This window comes from Arachis hypogaea, chromosome 15 (assembly GCF_003086295.3).
Source record: "Arachis hypogaea cultivar Tifrunner chromosome 15, arahy.Tifrunner.gnm2.J5K5, whole genome shotgun sequence".
Lineage (NCBI taxonomy): Eukaryota > Viridiplantae > Streptophyta > Magnoliopsida > Fabales > Fabaceae > Arachis > Arachis hypogaea.
This window is the reverse complement of record NC_092050.1, coordinates 148,874,885-148,890,279: the sequence shown is the minus strand read 5'-3', so window position 1 is coordinate 148,890,279 and position 15,395 is coordinate 148,874,885. Positions and strand designations below refer to the sequence as shown.

The 15,395-nt window shown below is 33.5% G+C and overlaps 2 protein-coding genes across 2 annotated transcripts; one reads left to right on the top strand and one right to left on the bottom strand.

Moving 5' to 3' along the window:
* The first annotated feature begins 3,695 nt into the window (after positions 1-3,695).
* LOC112751235 (polyprotein of EF-Ts, chloroplastic) lies at positions 3,696-11,095 on the top strand. Its single transcript, XM_025800304.3, has 6 exons — positions 3,696-3,947; positions 4,962-6,887; positions 7,307-7,510; positions 8,009-8,191; positions 8,695-9,406; positions 10,135-11,095. Exons 2-6 carry the CDS (start codon positions 5,021-5,023, stop codon positions 10,772-10,774), a joined length of 3,606 nt encoding a protein of 1,201 aa, XP_025656089.1. The 5' UTR covers positions 3,696-3,947; positions 4,962-5,020; the 3' UTR covers positions 10,775-11,095.
* Positions 11,096-11,480: 385 nt separating this feature from the next.
* LOC112751234 (uncharacterized) lies at positions 11,481-14,924 on the bottom strand. Its single transcript, XM_025800301.3, has 9 exons — positions 14,736-14,924; positions 14,601-14,657; positions 13,981-14,078; positions 13,535-13,604; positions 13,195-13,243; positions 12,468-12,556; positions 12,340-12,387; positions 12,059-12,118; positions 11,481-11,793 (listed from the first exon to the last, which is right to left on the bottom strand). The coding sequence occupies exons 1-9, from the start codon at positions 14,793-14,795 to the stop codon at positions 11,692-11,694; spliced, it is 633 nt and encodes a 210-aa protein (XP_025656086.1). The 5' UTR covers positions 14,796-14,924; the 3' UTR covers positions 11,481-11,691.
* Positions 14,925-15,395: the final 471 nt, after the last annotated feature.

Below are 15,395 nucleotides of genomic sequence, written 5' to 3'. Positions count from 1 at the left end.
AAAAAATCGAACAAAAAAGAAGAAGCACATAATTCTGCGAAATCACCAAGAAGAAAAGGAAAAAAAAAACGCAGTAATAACAGCAGTAATAAGAACGACGATAAGGAGAAAACACGTGAAGAAGAAGAAGAAGAAACGCGAAGAAGAAGAAAAAGCTGAGAAGTTAGAGCGTGTAGACACATTCTCTGTAATGAAATTGATTTTTATTAGATTTGGACCAACTTGGTTAAATTTAGTTGCCAAAATAGCTTGAATGTGTAGCATAACTATATACATGGGCTTGTTTTGGCGTCATTCTCGAAAAAAAATCTTTTTTTAAATGATGTTTTTTAGAATATCTTTTACAAAAATAAAAGTAATTTTATGTTTAAATATCTCATGTAAAAAAAATTTTTTATTTATCAATTATATTTGTATAAAATAAGATAAAAGTACTTTTTGTTCATTTATTATATAAAAAATATTTTGTTATTAAAAAAATCTTTTAAAAAAAGATATAAATTGTAACTTTTTAAAAAAATATTTTTTTATTTTTTTAATATTTTTACTTTTACTATTAAAAATTTACCAAACACATTAAAAAAAATCTTTTTTATTAAAAAATATTTTTTTATCGATTTAATAACACCGAAAAACAATCACTATGTATATATCTCACAATATGAACCTGCCGGTGTATTCGTTTTTATTTTATTATCCAAACTAAGCTATTCAGTTTTAGCAAAAATATTTTTTATTTTCAAAACTTGAAAACAGAATCTTTTAGTTAAGAAATGAAGACACTTAACCATATCAACCTTATAGTATATATGCCTATTAAAATCTAGCTAGACCATTAATTTTTTAATAAATGTTCTCACCCTACTTCAAAAGAGCTTTTATTAAATTTTAGATAATACTAAAATCATTTCACTATGTAGCCGAAGCAATTGGTTAACTAAAGTTTGATATAATGCTTCTATCATTCTATGACATGATGTATCATACGCTCTCACGTTTTTAATATGTGCATTGATCATAGACATATACAGATTGGGAAAATTCTTCGTTCTGAAATCTAAAACCTAGTTGAATAATCCTAACTATACAAATTCAATAACTTGATGTTGGAGCTATTCTTCTATGAGATCAATTTTATATAATATCATGTTCGATAAGTTTATGCGGTGTCCAAATCATGAGATATTATACATGTGATAACATGACAAAACATCAATATAATAATAATAATAATAATAATAATAATAATAATAATAATAATAATAATAATAATAATAATAAATCCTTTAATATAACTCTAAAACGTCATCAATAATAATAAATAAAAATTATTATATAATCAACAAAATTTATATTTTTTGTCAATACGTGGCTAATTCTAAATTGTAATATATCTAAAATATTGGCTAAATATTAATTTAAAATATTGGTTCTCAATGTTTTTCATAAAAGAAAGTATAGGGAGTCAATGGAGTATTTATACAATGTGTATAATGGAGGTATAGAAATATTCAATTCAGTAGAATATCAGATGTTTATTATCCTGATACCCAGATAGTTATTCTGGATAGTATGAGACTATGAGTGTATTGTATTGAGAAATTAGTAGCATTTTATCTTGAATATTCATTTTTTAACTCATATTAGACCAAATAAATAACCCATTATACACATTATACAAATACTTCATTGGATGATTCTTTTCCTAATAAATTGTAGCTAGGTATTAGGTTCAAGTCATGATTTAATTAATTAATGTATACATCCATAAAATATAGGTATTATTTCAACATCTTAACTAACTCGTTTGCGGATGGCACATTAAATATCGTATATATCCGTGTTTGTTAGATTATTATATGCATTATTTTGTGCACATGTTGATAACTTCCGACTATTTTATATATTTGCTATATCATCACTATATACTCCACGGAAAACAATTGATTGACCAGAAATTTCTAGTGTCATGGCAACGCAAATGATCGTTTTTGTTCAAACTGAAACCTTTGCAATCGTTTTTAATTAGCAGCAACTCCAAACCTAAAATTTGTAGCATTTTATAGTTTATATCATGAAAATTATGGCGTTTCGTAATCCGTGCAAATATTGAATTTTTAAAGTAGAGAAAATTGATATTTGACATAAAATTTGAAAAATCAATTTAGCACCTAAAACATAAAATGATAACATAATATATATAAATCATGAAATCGTTTGACCTAATATAAATTTTAAAATCAATTACCAACTTGGTGAGATGATGTGCTAAGTCTTTTAAGCAGGGTTCAAATTTTGGATTGTGCATGGGAGCAGCAACTTTGGAAGGGTTGCCCCTTATGTTATACACAGGGCCTCTACGGTAACCAAATCTGGATTAGTCAGTCCAAAAGTCTGGATAAATAACGGATAGAAAACCAAAATAATTCAGAATCAATTAATGTATTCATATATTAATATAGAAAAATTTTGAGATTAAATAAAAATTTTAATAACATTGTTTATGTTATACTCATTGCTAAGGTTTGAAGCCTCCATTGTTTGACGCAGGGGCAATTTAATATTGTCAATAAGATTGTGTTTATTTATAGGCACAAGAGATATAAATATAGAAACACAAAATTGACATAAATATAGATGTTGTGTTTAAACATATAAAATTAGTGTATTTTGTGTTCTTAACTTATTTTTTTTATTTTATTATTTCTATTAATGTTTCATAGTTATATTTTCTATCAATATATATTTTTTAATTTTTGTATAGAAAAAAAAGAGTAAATTGAATCTTTATAATTTTTTCTTTTAAAAATACTAATTTTTATGTTTCTATTTTTTGTGTTTTATTTTCAATATTCTGCCTTATTCAAATTACAGCTTAATAGATTCAAATTATAACCGTTAAAAACTAGTATTCTCCATCAAAACCAAATCCAGCATATTATGGAAGTTCCTAACCACCGTTATCAGCTTACAGTTGAGTCCCACCTTAACAACCATTATTAGATGGAATTCCAAACCATTATTTTTTCATCCAACAAAAATAATCACAACATACCGTTCTTCCATAGACATAATAGGGTTTAGTCTTAAATTCTTAATAAGACTAAACAAATTAATGCAATTTGTTGAAAATTCTAACAAATTGGTTTATAAATGCCCTTTTATTAATTTTGATGTCAGTATAAAATTTTTTACACGATCCTTAAATCATATTCATGAGTTTAGATAACTTTTTAAATAATAGATTTAAAAATTAATCATTTTTATTAATATGATAATATACAATTGATATAATGCAAAAAATAATTTTTTATTAATCAATCTAATTTTTTTGAAAAAAAAAACCCCTAAAACTTAAGTATGGAAAAGGAAGGACCAGATGCCCAATTTTTTGGTTTGTAGCTAGCTTACTGTATGCACAGAGTTGGATTTGAATTTCCGATATTTGTTTAATCGGACAGTCGAACTGACTACTCGACTGAACTAAGTTGATTTTTTTTTGTCAGTTAACCCAAGTTGGTTGTTTTTGTCAGTCAACCCAAGTTGGTTGATGCCCATTTTTTTTTTTGGTACTTGATGCCCAATTTTATTTGCTGTTTAAATTTGTACTACGATATTAACCAAAAAAAATTGTACTACGATAAAGGCCCAAAATACCAACTTAATGGGCCATATATACATGGGCCTGTCTCTAAGCTGAAGAAGCCCATTGATCAGAACAAAAGGAAGAAGAAGACAAAGACAGAGGAAGAAGAACATCGTTTCAGCACGAAGATAAGGATTTAAAGCCTCGCCATTCATTTCCCTCCTTCCACTTCCACACTTTATCGTCAACACCCATTCCCAGTTGCACCATAAAGACTCCGTTTTTACAATTTCTTGTGTTTCTGAACTTCAGGGACCCAACTTTCTGTGAAAATTTTTATTGGCCCTTTGAAGCTTCTTAGGTACTGTTTCTGCTTCACACACTGATGCTTGTTTATATTTCCGTTTGGCCTGTGAAGTTTCTTATCACTGTGTGGTTTTTTCGGTGATGTTTTTCATTGCTTAATTGAACTTCGGTTACTGTTGCAAGCTCTATCTATAGCAAATTGGAAAAAAGGATGGTGCTTTTTCTAGCTTAATTCACTATTCTAGCTTCTAATTTTGCTGAAGCACTCTGAGGTTTCATGGTCTCATCAATTATCTGCATGATTTGCTGCTCTATGAAATTGATAACAAAAATAATAAATAAAGCTTTGTTTATTGATTTATTTGGTTTAGTTGTAAGCATTATTTGCAGTCTACACTTCCCTATCTTTCTTTTTCTTTTTCATAAAATTTAAAAGAATATAACTTGTGAGGTGGAAATTCAGATTGTACTTAACTCATGGTAATTTTGATATGTGGTGTCATTTGGCATCATGTTGTTGTGCTACATTGTGACTTGTGATGGAATTTCAAATACCCAGGTTGATAATTGTGCTTTTCTTATTTCGAAAATGCCTTTGATGGAGAAAATAATTGGACTTGGAGTTTGAACATTTCTAAGCATCATGCTTGAATGAAGTGATAAGATGTATATAAATCATGTGTAAGCTTAATATAAAATATTGTAAAGAAAATTATATCACCATTAACCACATTCTTCGAGTTAGCGTAGACAAAATTGAAGTCTTTGTATGTAGAATTTGTCTTGTAGGTTGAAGAGTTAATTGACTATCTTTCTAATATCAACTCTTACGCAGCAATGTTTAGTTTTCCATGGGGTTATGCCAACTTTGATGTAGCCAGTGTTAGTATCTACTCATGATTGTTATGTCCTGTGGATTATGCATTTGTAAGATTTTGGTTGCTGAACCAATTAAATGATTTCTATTCGAAAGCGTCATTATTTTATTTTCATATATAGTGGATACTTGTTATTTAGCTTCTGATGTAAGGCATACTGACAATTCACATCTTTAATATGTTTTCTGAAGGTAACGCAATATGAACAGATTTTGATATATATATACTAAGTTCTACAATTTAAGCCAACATGAATTCTGTAATCCCATGCTCTGTTGGCAATCTTTCGCTAGTTCCTGGAATTGCCTTTTCGACAAGGAAGAGTAATTCTTCAACCAGGCTCAGTTTGCCAAGGAGTTCCGTAAAACAAGGATCATCAACTTGGAGATATCACTTACCCTCATTTGTTGCCAGTGGAGTATTTTCACATAACACAAGGAGATGCAGTTTTCATAAAAAATCTAGAACTTCCATATCAGCCACGGAAACAGATGTAGCAGTAGAGGAACCAGGTTCAACTGTGACGGATGAAGTTTCTGATGGAACTCCTCCTGATGAAGTTGGAACAACTGAAGATTCATCTTCTAAGACTGATGCCAATCCTGCTTCAGCTAAATCCAGACGTTCAAGACCCCCAAGGAAAAGTGAGATGCCTCCGGTAAAGAATGAGGATTTAATTCCCGGGGCAACTTTTACCGGGAAAGTAAAATCTATCCAGCCATTTGGTGCCTTTGTTGATTTTGGGGCTTTCACAGATGGGCTTGTTCATGTTTCTATGTTAAGTGATAGCTTCGTTAAGGATGTTAATAGTGTTGTTTCTGTAGGACAAGAAGTGAAGGTGAAGCTTGTTGAAGTGAACTCCGAAACTCAGCGTATTTCTCTCTCTATGCGTGAAAATTCTGCCCCTAGTAAGCAACGCAAAGATCCACCAACTAATACTACCAATAAACCTGAACCTGGGAAGAGGAGCACTCCAAAACCAAGTCAGAAGAGAGATGCTGCGAGGAAAAGCACAAAATTCGTCAAAGGGCAGGATTTGCAAGGTACAGTGAAGAATTTGACAAGGAGTGGTGCTTTTATATCTCTTCCTGAAGGGGAGGAAGGATTTCTACCCATATCTGAGGAATTGGATGAAATTGGGAGTGCTATGGGAACCACATCACTGGAGGTTGGTCAAGAAGTCGATGTACGTGTTTTGCGTACAAATAGAGGACAAGTAACATTGACTATGAAGAAAGAGGAAGATGTTATAGAGTCAGACTCACTTATTGGCCAAGGGATTACACACACTGCAACAAATCCTTTTGCTTTGGCTTTTCGTAAGAATAAGGATATTGCTGCATTTTTGGATGAGAGGGACAAAAGTCAAAATGAAGACGAGGAACCAGAAACTAAAAGCACTCCACAAGAAATCGAGGGAGCTGTCGAGCAGGGGGAAACTGTGTCGGATGTTTCTGATGTGCAGGTCGAACCAGAAACTGCAGATAAGTTGACAGAAGATGTTCCTGCTGCAGCAAAACTTGCTGAAGATGATGTTTCTGAAAGTGAGAAAGACGTTAATGAAGTTGAGGTACCAGAAATTACAAGCACTCTGCAAGAACTCGAGGGAGCTGTTGAGCAGCGGGAAACTGCGTCAGATGTTTCTGATGTGCAGGTCGAACCAGAAAGTGCAGATAAGTTGACAGAAGATGTTCCTGCTGCAGAAAAACTTGCTGAAGATGATGTTTCTGAACGTGAGAAAGACGTAGAAGCCAGTGCAAAGAATGGTTCCTCAACAGCTGTAGTGGATGATGAAAGCAATGTCTCAATCTCAGCTTCAGGTATAGATGTTACCACTGAGATGGAAACAGAGGTGGCTTCCGAAAGTTTGGCTACTGATGAGATTCTATCTAGCGCAAATATAGTTATCGATGAAGCTATCCAGGCAGATGACACAGAAAACAACGTAAAAGATGATTCATCCATTGACATTGTTAATAAGAACATTGTAGAAAGTGGAGTTGATCTTGCAGAAGAGGAAAAAGAGTCACAAAGTTCTAATGAAAAGGAAGAAGTTGCTGCTTCAGCATCAACCGACAGTGATGTATCAAGTACACCAGTTTTCCAAGAAAGTTCAGGTTCTGTGTATTCTGTGCACTTTCTCTGCTGAACAAATCCATGTCTAGTTCTAGGCCTTACTTATATTTATATGTGGTAATACTGATTGTAAGCCCACTCACAAAATGATAACTGAAATCAAACATATTTTGTGCTATAGCACATGCATGTACAAGAGCATTCTGTTTATTTTATTAATTATTGAATAATATTTTCATTGCATCATAAATAGATGATGATGTTGAACAAATGTTATGCATCAATTTCTTTTCTATTAAATTGTTATATTTCTTCATATATTACATGATATTTGACCACCACTGTTTTTTCAGTGTGATCACAATGAAATACTTTTATGTTACTGGAACAATTGATCTCATCATTATTGGCATAGTTAACAAGTGGATGATTTTCTTTTTTCCCTTTTAATTAAAAACAGATGGAACAGAAGAAAATGACCGAATTCCCTCTCCTGAAAGTCCTGCCACTGAGGTTGTGGAAAACCTCATTGATGAACCTAAAGAAGATGTGCAAGAGCAAATCTCTGCCACAGAGAATGGAACTGTTCCCGAGAACAAAGACGTTGATACTGTTTTGATTGGACAAAATGGCGAGTTGTCTCCTGAGGACAGCTCGAATACAGGTTATGATTCAATTTCTTTTCAATTCCTGCTTGTCTAATTTACTTTTGACTAACGAATTAATAAAATTGGTTGTAAGTTCTCTGAAATTGGTGTTTATTTTATCTCCATACATTATATATTAACTAAACTCTTCATAGAGATTATATGATATATTGATTTTACACGAGTCCCTGCCATTTGTAAAAGTATGCACTAATCTCCCTTGAGATTTAGACCGTCTGAGGTTTGGTTATGTGACACTTATCTCCTCTATAAAGGCGTGCTGTGTACACTATTGCATAATGTCAAGGGAGGTCAACGTAATTTATGCTCTCTATTAATCACGTTACATGTGATTCATTCTTTTCATTTTCAATGTGATCCCAATGAGTTATTTTGATCTAACTGAAGCTATTTTATATTGGCATATTTATCAAGCAGAATTTCCCCCCTATCTGTATCTTTGTTAAAGACAATAAAAGGGAGTGTGTCTTGAAATGTTAATCCTCTTTAAACAGATGGAACTGAAGAAAAAGATCAAGTTCCCTCTCCTGAAAGTCCTGTCACTGAAGTTGTGAAGGCTTCCATCGATGCAGAAGTTGAAGATACAGAAGTTGCAATCGCATCTGAGCAAAGCAGCACCTTTTCTAATTCTAATGGACAAGATGGCGCTAATGTTTCAGATCAATCCTCAACTAAAGGTTAAAACTTCATCTTATTCGCATCCTGTTGCATTCGACATGTTTTTGTGTCAAATTGGCATAAACATCACAGAAATACTTGAGCTTATACATGCATTTTAGCTTTTACTGTCAAAATTTCAAATTTGAAATTCTAAAGCATTTTGGATATAGTAAAGTATATAGTAGGTGAAGAGTTGCATGGTTGCTATAAATTTGACATATCATGGCTGCGCGTTACATGTATACTTAGACTTCTCATTTTTCCATCTTTTACATTGTTTCACTATTTGTGATTGGATATAATGTAACATGGTCCTATGGTAGTTTAGGTCAATCAATGCAGATGCTTCGCAATTCAATGTTGATCAATATGCTAACTTTGATATATTAAATAGATCAGAATTTTGACCAACAATCCTACACTGATATTTCATGGTTTTCCAGCCTTTGTATGTTATGCTTCACATTCTCACATAGGATGTCTAATAGCAAAATTCCTGTCCCTTTCTTATGGAGTGCAGCAACTATATCTCCGGCACTTGTGAAGCAACTTCGAGAAGAAACAGGAGCTGGAATGATGGACTGCAAAAAGGCTCTTTCCGAGACTGGAGGGGACATTATTAAAGCACAAGAGTATCTTCGAAAGAAGGGGTTATCAAGCGCAGAAAAGAAAGCAAGCAGAGTAACCGCCGAAGGAAGAATAGGCTCTTACATTCATGACAGCCGAATTGGTATCTTGGTAGAGGTAAACTGTGAGACAGATTTTGTCTCCCGAGGCGAAATTTTCAAAGAGCTGGTTGATGACATAGCCATGCAAGTAGCTGCGTGTCCTCAAGTTGAGTATCTTGTAACCGAAGATGTTCCTGAGGAAATTGTGAACAAAGAAAAGGAGATAGAAATGCAGAAAGAGGATCTCTTGTCAAGACCAGAGCAGATAAGATCGAAGATTGTTGAAGGGCGTATAAGAAAAAGACTTGAGGAGCTGTCATTGCTTGAGCAGCCCTACATTAAAAATGATAAACTTGTAGTAAAGGACTGGATCAAGCAGACTATTGCAACTATTGGAGAAAACATCAAAGTTAAGAGGTTTGTGAGGTTCAACCTCGGAGAGGGTTTGGAGAAGAAAAGCCAGGATTTTGCTGCCGAAGTGGCTGCACAAACTGCGGCAAAAGAAGCTCCTACACCAGCCAAAGAGCAACCAGCTGCCGTGGAAGCCAAGGAGACTGAACAAAAGTAAGCAGTTTATTACTTTTCACAAATTAAATTTAGGAAAGAATGTACATAAGTTGAATTTAATGGTGCTAAAAATTGCTTAATTATGTTAATGGCTTCTCATTTTGCTACAAATCTTTGAAGTACTAAAATGTAGGTTTACGTTAGAAAAAGATCCTGTAAAGGGAGTAGTAGTAAAGTGATAAAGTGAGTCGCACTATCTTAATTAAGAGTGATTAAATACTTACTTTCTCACTTTACCAACTTCCTCACTTTAGAGGAACTTGATCCAGCTCAATAATAACGGGGTGGAAGCAACAGTATAACACACTCGTTTTTCTTCGCTTCTGTAGTCACGAGATACGTTACTCTCTTTATGAAAACTAGTGTATTAATGTGCACTAGTGTCCCTCTTAATGCACCTTTTTATAAATTAAATGTGTAACAAGTGTAAAATTAGTTAAGAAGTAAATGTTTTATACTCTAAGAGGTCTTCGATTCAAGTTTTAGAATTAGCCAAAAAAAATGTGTTTTATGGATTATATGTATTGAAGGTTATTTTGTTTAATATTAGGTTTTTCAAGAATGTATTTTTCTCCCTACATTTTAATGTTACTTTGATTAAACGAAGATGGTATATGTGCATGTCTGTTTATACATATTTACTCTAGAGTTTACATAGCCAAATCCCAAATAAGAAGAAAACTGATGCCTTTACAAGTCCTAAATTGTTTGACATTCTGCTGCAGGCAATCAACAGTTGCAGTCTCTGCTGCATTGGTCAAGCAACTAAGGGAGGAAACTGGAGCAGGAATGATGGACTGCAAGAAAGCTCTTGCCGAAACCGGAGGGGATCTTGAAAAGGCCCAAGAATACCTCAGGAAGAAGGGTCTCTCAACAGCCGACAAGAAATCCAGCAGGCTAGCAGCCGAAGGCAGAATCAGTTCGTACATTCACGACTCGCGCATTGGGGTACTAGTTGAAGTGAACTGTGAAACTGACTTTGTTGGTAGAAGTGAGAAATTCAAGGAGTTGGTTGATGATCTTGCGATGCAAATCGTGGCCTGCCCACAGGTGCAGTATGTATCCATTGAAGATATTCCGGAGGAAATTGTGAAAAAGGAAAAGGAGATTGAGATGCAGAGAGAGGACCTAGCTTCAAAACCAGAGAACATCAGAGAGAAAATCGTCGAGGGAAGGGTTACGAAGAGGCTTGGGGAGCTCGTGCTTCTAGAGCAGCCTTTTATTAAGGATGACAGTGTCTTGGTGAAGGACTTGGTGAAGCAAAGTGTAGCTTCCATTGGAGAGAACATTAAAGTGAGACGTTTTGTTAAGTTCACTCTTGGGGAGAGTGCTGAAAATGAAACAAAACCAGAACCAGAGGCATAGAATGAAGAGAAGTGCCATAAAGCAATGTAGCAATTTACAATAGCATGTGAAGTTTGGTTTGGATCAGGGTGAAACAAATTTTGAAGAGAGCAAATTTGTTTATTCATAATAACCAAATGTGCAATCGGCATGGACACAATTTTCTTTTTACTAATCTGTATCTACATTGAGATACACGAGGACCATATATTTTGTTAATTATGAGTTTGTAAGCTGAAAATATGAACTAGTTGATGCATTTCTCAATTTTGAATCATCAGTTTCAATAGTTCATAATCTATATTTGTAATGTTAATGACCATTTTATCAAGGTTTTGAAAATTGAATGGGTAGAACTATAGGTTCAATGGATATAATAAAATAAATATATATGTATAAAATATATACAATTATTTTATAAAATAATTTCGTTTTATTATTTCAGTCTGACTCAGTTAACCCAATTAAATCAGCTAGTTCGGTCTGGTTTTCAACCATGCATTTTGTCAAATACTTTGAAAAGGATAGCTACTTTGTTTAGATTTGGCTTTTCTAAAATGAGGTATGTAATAAGGTCAAGAGTGTGAAATTAATCACATTTGGATTATTTACTGGAATCTACACAATGAAAGTAAAACAAGTTCAACCAGAGTTACTTTTCTTGTCATGGATAACATAGCACTGATAATTAAGCACACAAAATTAGAATATTCCCCTAAATCAAGTATTTTTCAATAAGAAATCCCCACACTTTATAGATTCATAAAGTCATTTGATTTCATGACAAGAGGATCCTTCCTCAACTATTGAATTCACATATATGCACAACTATAAAGGAATCATTACTTAATGTGCAAGAGCATTTTAAACTGAGGGAAAAAAAAAAAAAAACCAACAAAGTTTCTCCTTTAATCATACTTGTCTGTGCCAAATGCCTTTTAGCTTTGATGCTTTCCTGGTACGAAACGCCAGAGGTCAACGGCGATGTCTACCTCTTTCTTCTTATGAAATTTGTATAGCTTCGGCAGATCATATCGAAGCTGTCAAGGCAAAGGGGGAAAAATCAGTTACAGCTTACAAGATGCAGGTCCATAATTATGGCTACTCCATGAATCACTGGAACAAGAAAATATATGAAAGAATCAGGTTGTGTAGGTGACCTAAGTCTTGATATTGGTCCCCATATTTTCTAAGAGACAACAATTTACACAAACAATTTCGATAAAAAAACAAGGTCAATTTGGAGAGAAAAAATCAAATATTATTATATGACTTAAACATCTAATACACAGTAACCTCCCTCACCTCACATAGAACTTCGGCATTGCAAGCGTTGAAATCCCTTAAAGCTGTTCGTTTCACATGCTGCGGTTAGATAAAAATGGAACCCATGGTATCAATAGAAGGTCGGAAAAACGAAGCTATCATTGAGGATAAAATGTGTTAATGCAAAGGGTCAGGAAAAAAATGCTAATGACATCTTTTTGGAATGGGAAGATCAGAGACTTCTTCAATATCCATCTGACAAGGCTCGCAGAACTCAATTACTAATAACAAGACTAGAATTTAAGATTCAGAAAACATACCTCTCTTGTGGAACTCTTATGCAATGAATAAACAGCTTGAGAAGCAACCTGACAAAGTAGTAATATTTGCAACATGGTAAATTAAAATACCCATCAATTATATATTTTTTATATATTGAGTACAATACCTTCAAAGCAACATTGAGAAAGTCCAAATCTGCGCCCTTTTTCCGAGTTCCAAAAGGAGGATTCATGATAACTGTATCAACAATTTGACCTAGAGTATGGACCAAGAAAATCGTATAAACCTGTTAGTTACACTAAATGAAATACTTCAAATAGCATATAATGCCTACAAGTTATACAATGAATACCCTTAAAAACTTTATGTTCCCATATAAATAAGAAGTTAAGAACTAATTCAGCAATATTGTTTGAACTATTACACTCTCAACTGGAGATCATGGAGACATAACAAGAATCAATTTTCCATATCCATCTAAGAACAAAAATCCAGAAAAGAAAGGAGAGAAGTGCAGCAAATTGCACCAGGCAACAAGCCTTCAATTCAGACTGTTGTTGCTCCAAAATGCCAATGAAGTGTCAAGATTGACGACGAAAGTCCACATAATTAAAAGTGATAAGGCAGTGCTGCAAAACCACAAGAGTTCAAACATAGACTAATTTCCCTACAAAGAAAACAACTTGGCCCCAAATATCGCCATTCAACAAATGCAAGATTCCATATTTTACTTCTAAACTTGTGCTTCCTGAAATCAACTGGTGGCTTACGACATAGAACTCAATCTTATAAATCCATTAAGATCCGAATCCGATTTTTTTACATTTTCTATGATAAAGGTTATTGTTCAATACATGAACTCATAAAATGGGATGGAATGAACGGAAAGTTACCTCTCCACCTCAAGTCCATGACATTAGACTGAATAAAATCCATATCCACCTGAAGTTTTAATTAAATAAAAAAGAATGGTGTATCAATTATTAATAACCAACCTTTAAATAATTATTGAAAAATTCCATTTATTGCATCTACAGCATATATAATTGACCAACTTTTATTTCATCTTTTTCTATTACAACAGTATCCCAAGCTTTATTCATTCAAGACACTTTGCCTTGATGTACAATATTCAAAATACACCAAATCTTATTGTTTAATTCAACAAGAGACTCGGATAATGTGAAACCTTTGTAATCATTTAGAATAATATTCGACAGAGATATAAAATACCTCAAGTTCCTCAGCATTAAGAGATGCTATTTCAAGAGATTCTGGATCAATGTCAATGCTGAGAACATGTCTGATCAATGCTAACACAAATCAAGAGAATATTAGATATGTAATACAGGATTGATCTTAGAAAACGAAAATATGTATTTTTTAAGCCATTGTCATTTGTCAAACATGATTTTGAATTTCAGAATTTATTATTTGATTACCTACAAACAACTGCTATGTGACCATGTGCATGAAACACTGAACAGTTCCAAACTTGGAAACTATAGATTTGTTCTATACAATACTAGTAGTACACAAGTTTAGAGTTAACTATAACAAATTTGATTCTAATGTCACTCAAGTTTAGACAGCATAATACCAGGAAGCGAATGACAAACTAAAATAAGACAATCCGGTAAACTATCCTGCAAAAGTAGCAGGGAAAGGATTCAACTCACTCTGCACTCAGAAGAGCAGCTGCAACACCTAACGTACCGCAACCACATCCGAAGTCAGCCACTACTTTGTTACTTATGTCCTCAAAAGAATTTTCTGCCTGATTCACATGGATTATAAAGCAAACAAGATTTCAGCCACTGAAAAAACAGAACATTTTACTAATTTACCTTTAGAAACCTTATTCAAGCTCACAAACTACACGTCTACACTCACACCATTACACTGATTAATTTACTACAATACCCTCCCTATCAATCCCTACTGCAAGTAATAGAACTTATCCGAGGAGCATCAATAATGCACAAAGAAAATCACTCAAATAATTCCAGATGCTACTACAAGCCACAACCATATATTAATAACCACATCAAATGTAATTCAAGTATTTGAAATGTAGCATAAAAAATGGGGTGTGGTCAACTTCCACCACAAACAAGCAAATTACATATATAAAAGACATCTTTAATGAGTAAAGTACGAACCTTTAACGTACGCAAACAGATAAGGGAGAAGGAAGAACCAAAGTTCAGTACCAAACATGGCAGAAGAAAATGAATAAATAATATTACTAATAATAATAATATAAAAAAAGACAACGAAATTGGAAGGAGGGGAATACCGTGAAGAGCATTCGAGAAGCTATATGGGGTCCCGTTGGGTACTGTTCAAGCTCCACCTTTCATCACACACACACACAGAAAGGTGTGATTCAGAAAAAGAAGTTAGTGACTATGAAAGTGAGAAAGAGAGAAACCTTGGGGTTTGGGAACTGGTCAAGACCACCGAGGAGGCCTTCCAACTGCTTCAGCTTCATAATTTCCGACGAATTTTGCCGGCGACGGCGAGGAGGTTTTTTTTTTGGACAGGGAAAGGCGAGGAGTTAGATTTGTATTTTTGTTGCAGCTCGCTGATGGTCGCAAACTTTGTTTCCTCTCGTTGCAACAAAGGTTTTTGTGAGCCAATAGAGCCCATTTAATTGGCCCAAAAATCCGGGCTGATAAGAGTTGCACCCAAAAACATCTTGATATTTTTGGTATTCATGACCCAAATAAGATAATAATTTTTGTCTCCACAATATCTTCCAGTTCATAAGTTAAGGATTAATTTGTCATTAGTTAATAAGTTGGTATTTATAGGGTGTTCAAATTTAAACCGATCCAAATTAAACCGTTCATCTAATCTAATCCAAACCGAAAACCGATTAAAACCACACTAATTCGGATTTGATTGGATTCTATTTTTTGCAAACCACTGGATTGGATTGGATTTCGGATCTACTTTTCATAACCGATCCAATCCAATCCAAACTGCACAATGTGATATAATATTATTATTTAATTATTATACTTACAATTATATTTATAACATGTTCAATTTGTTATACATTTTTCTATTATTCATGTATTATTATTAT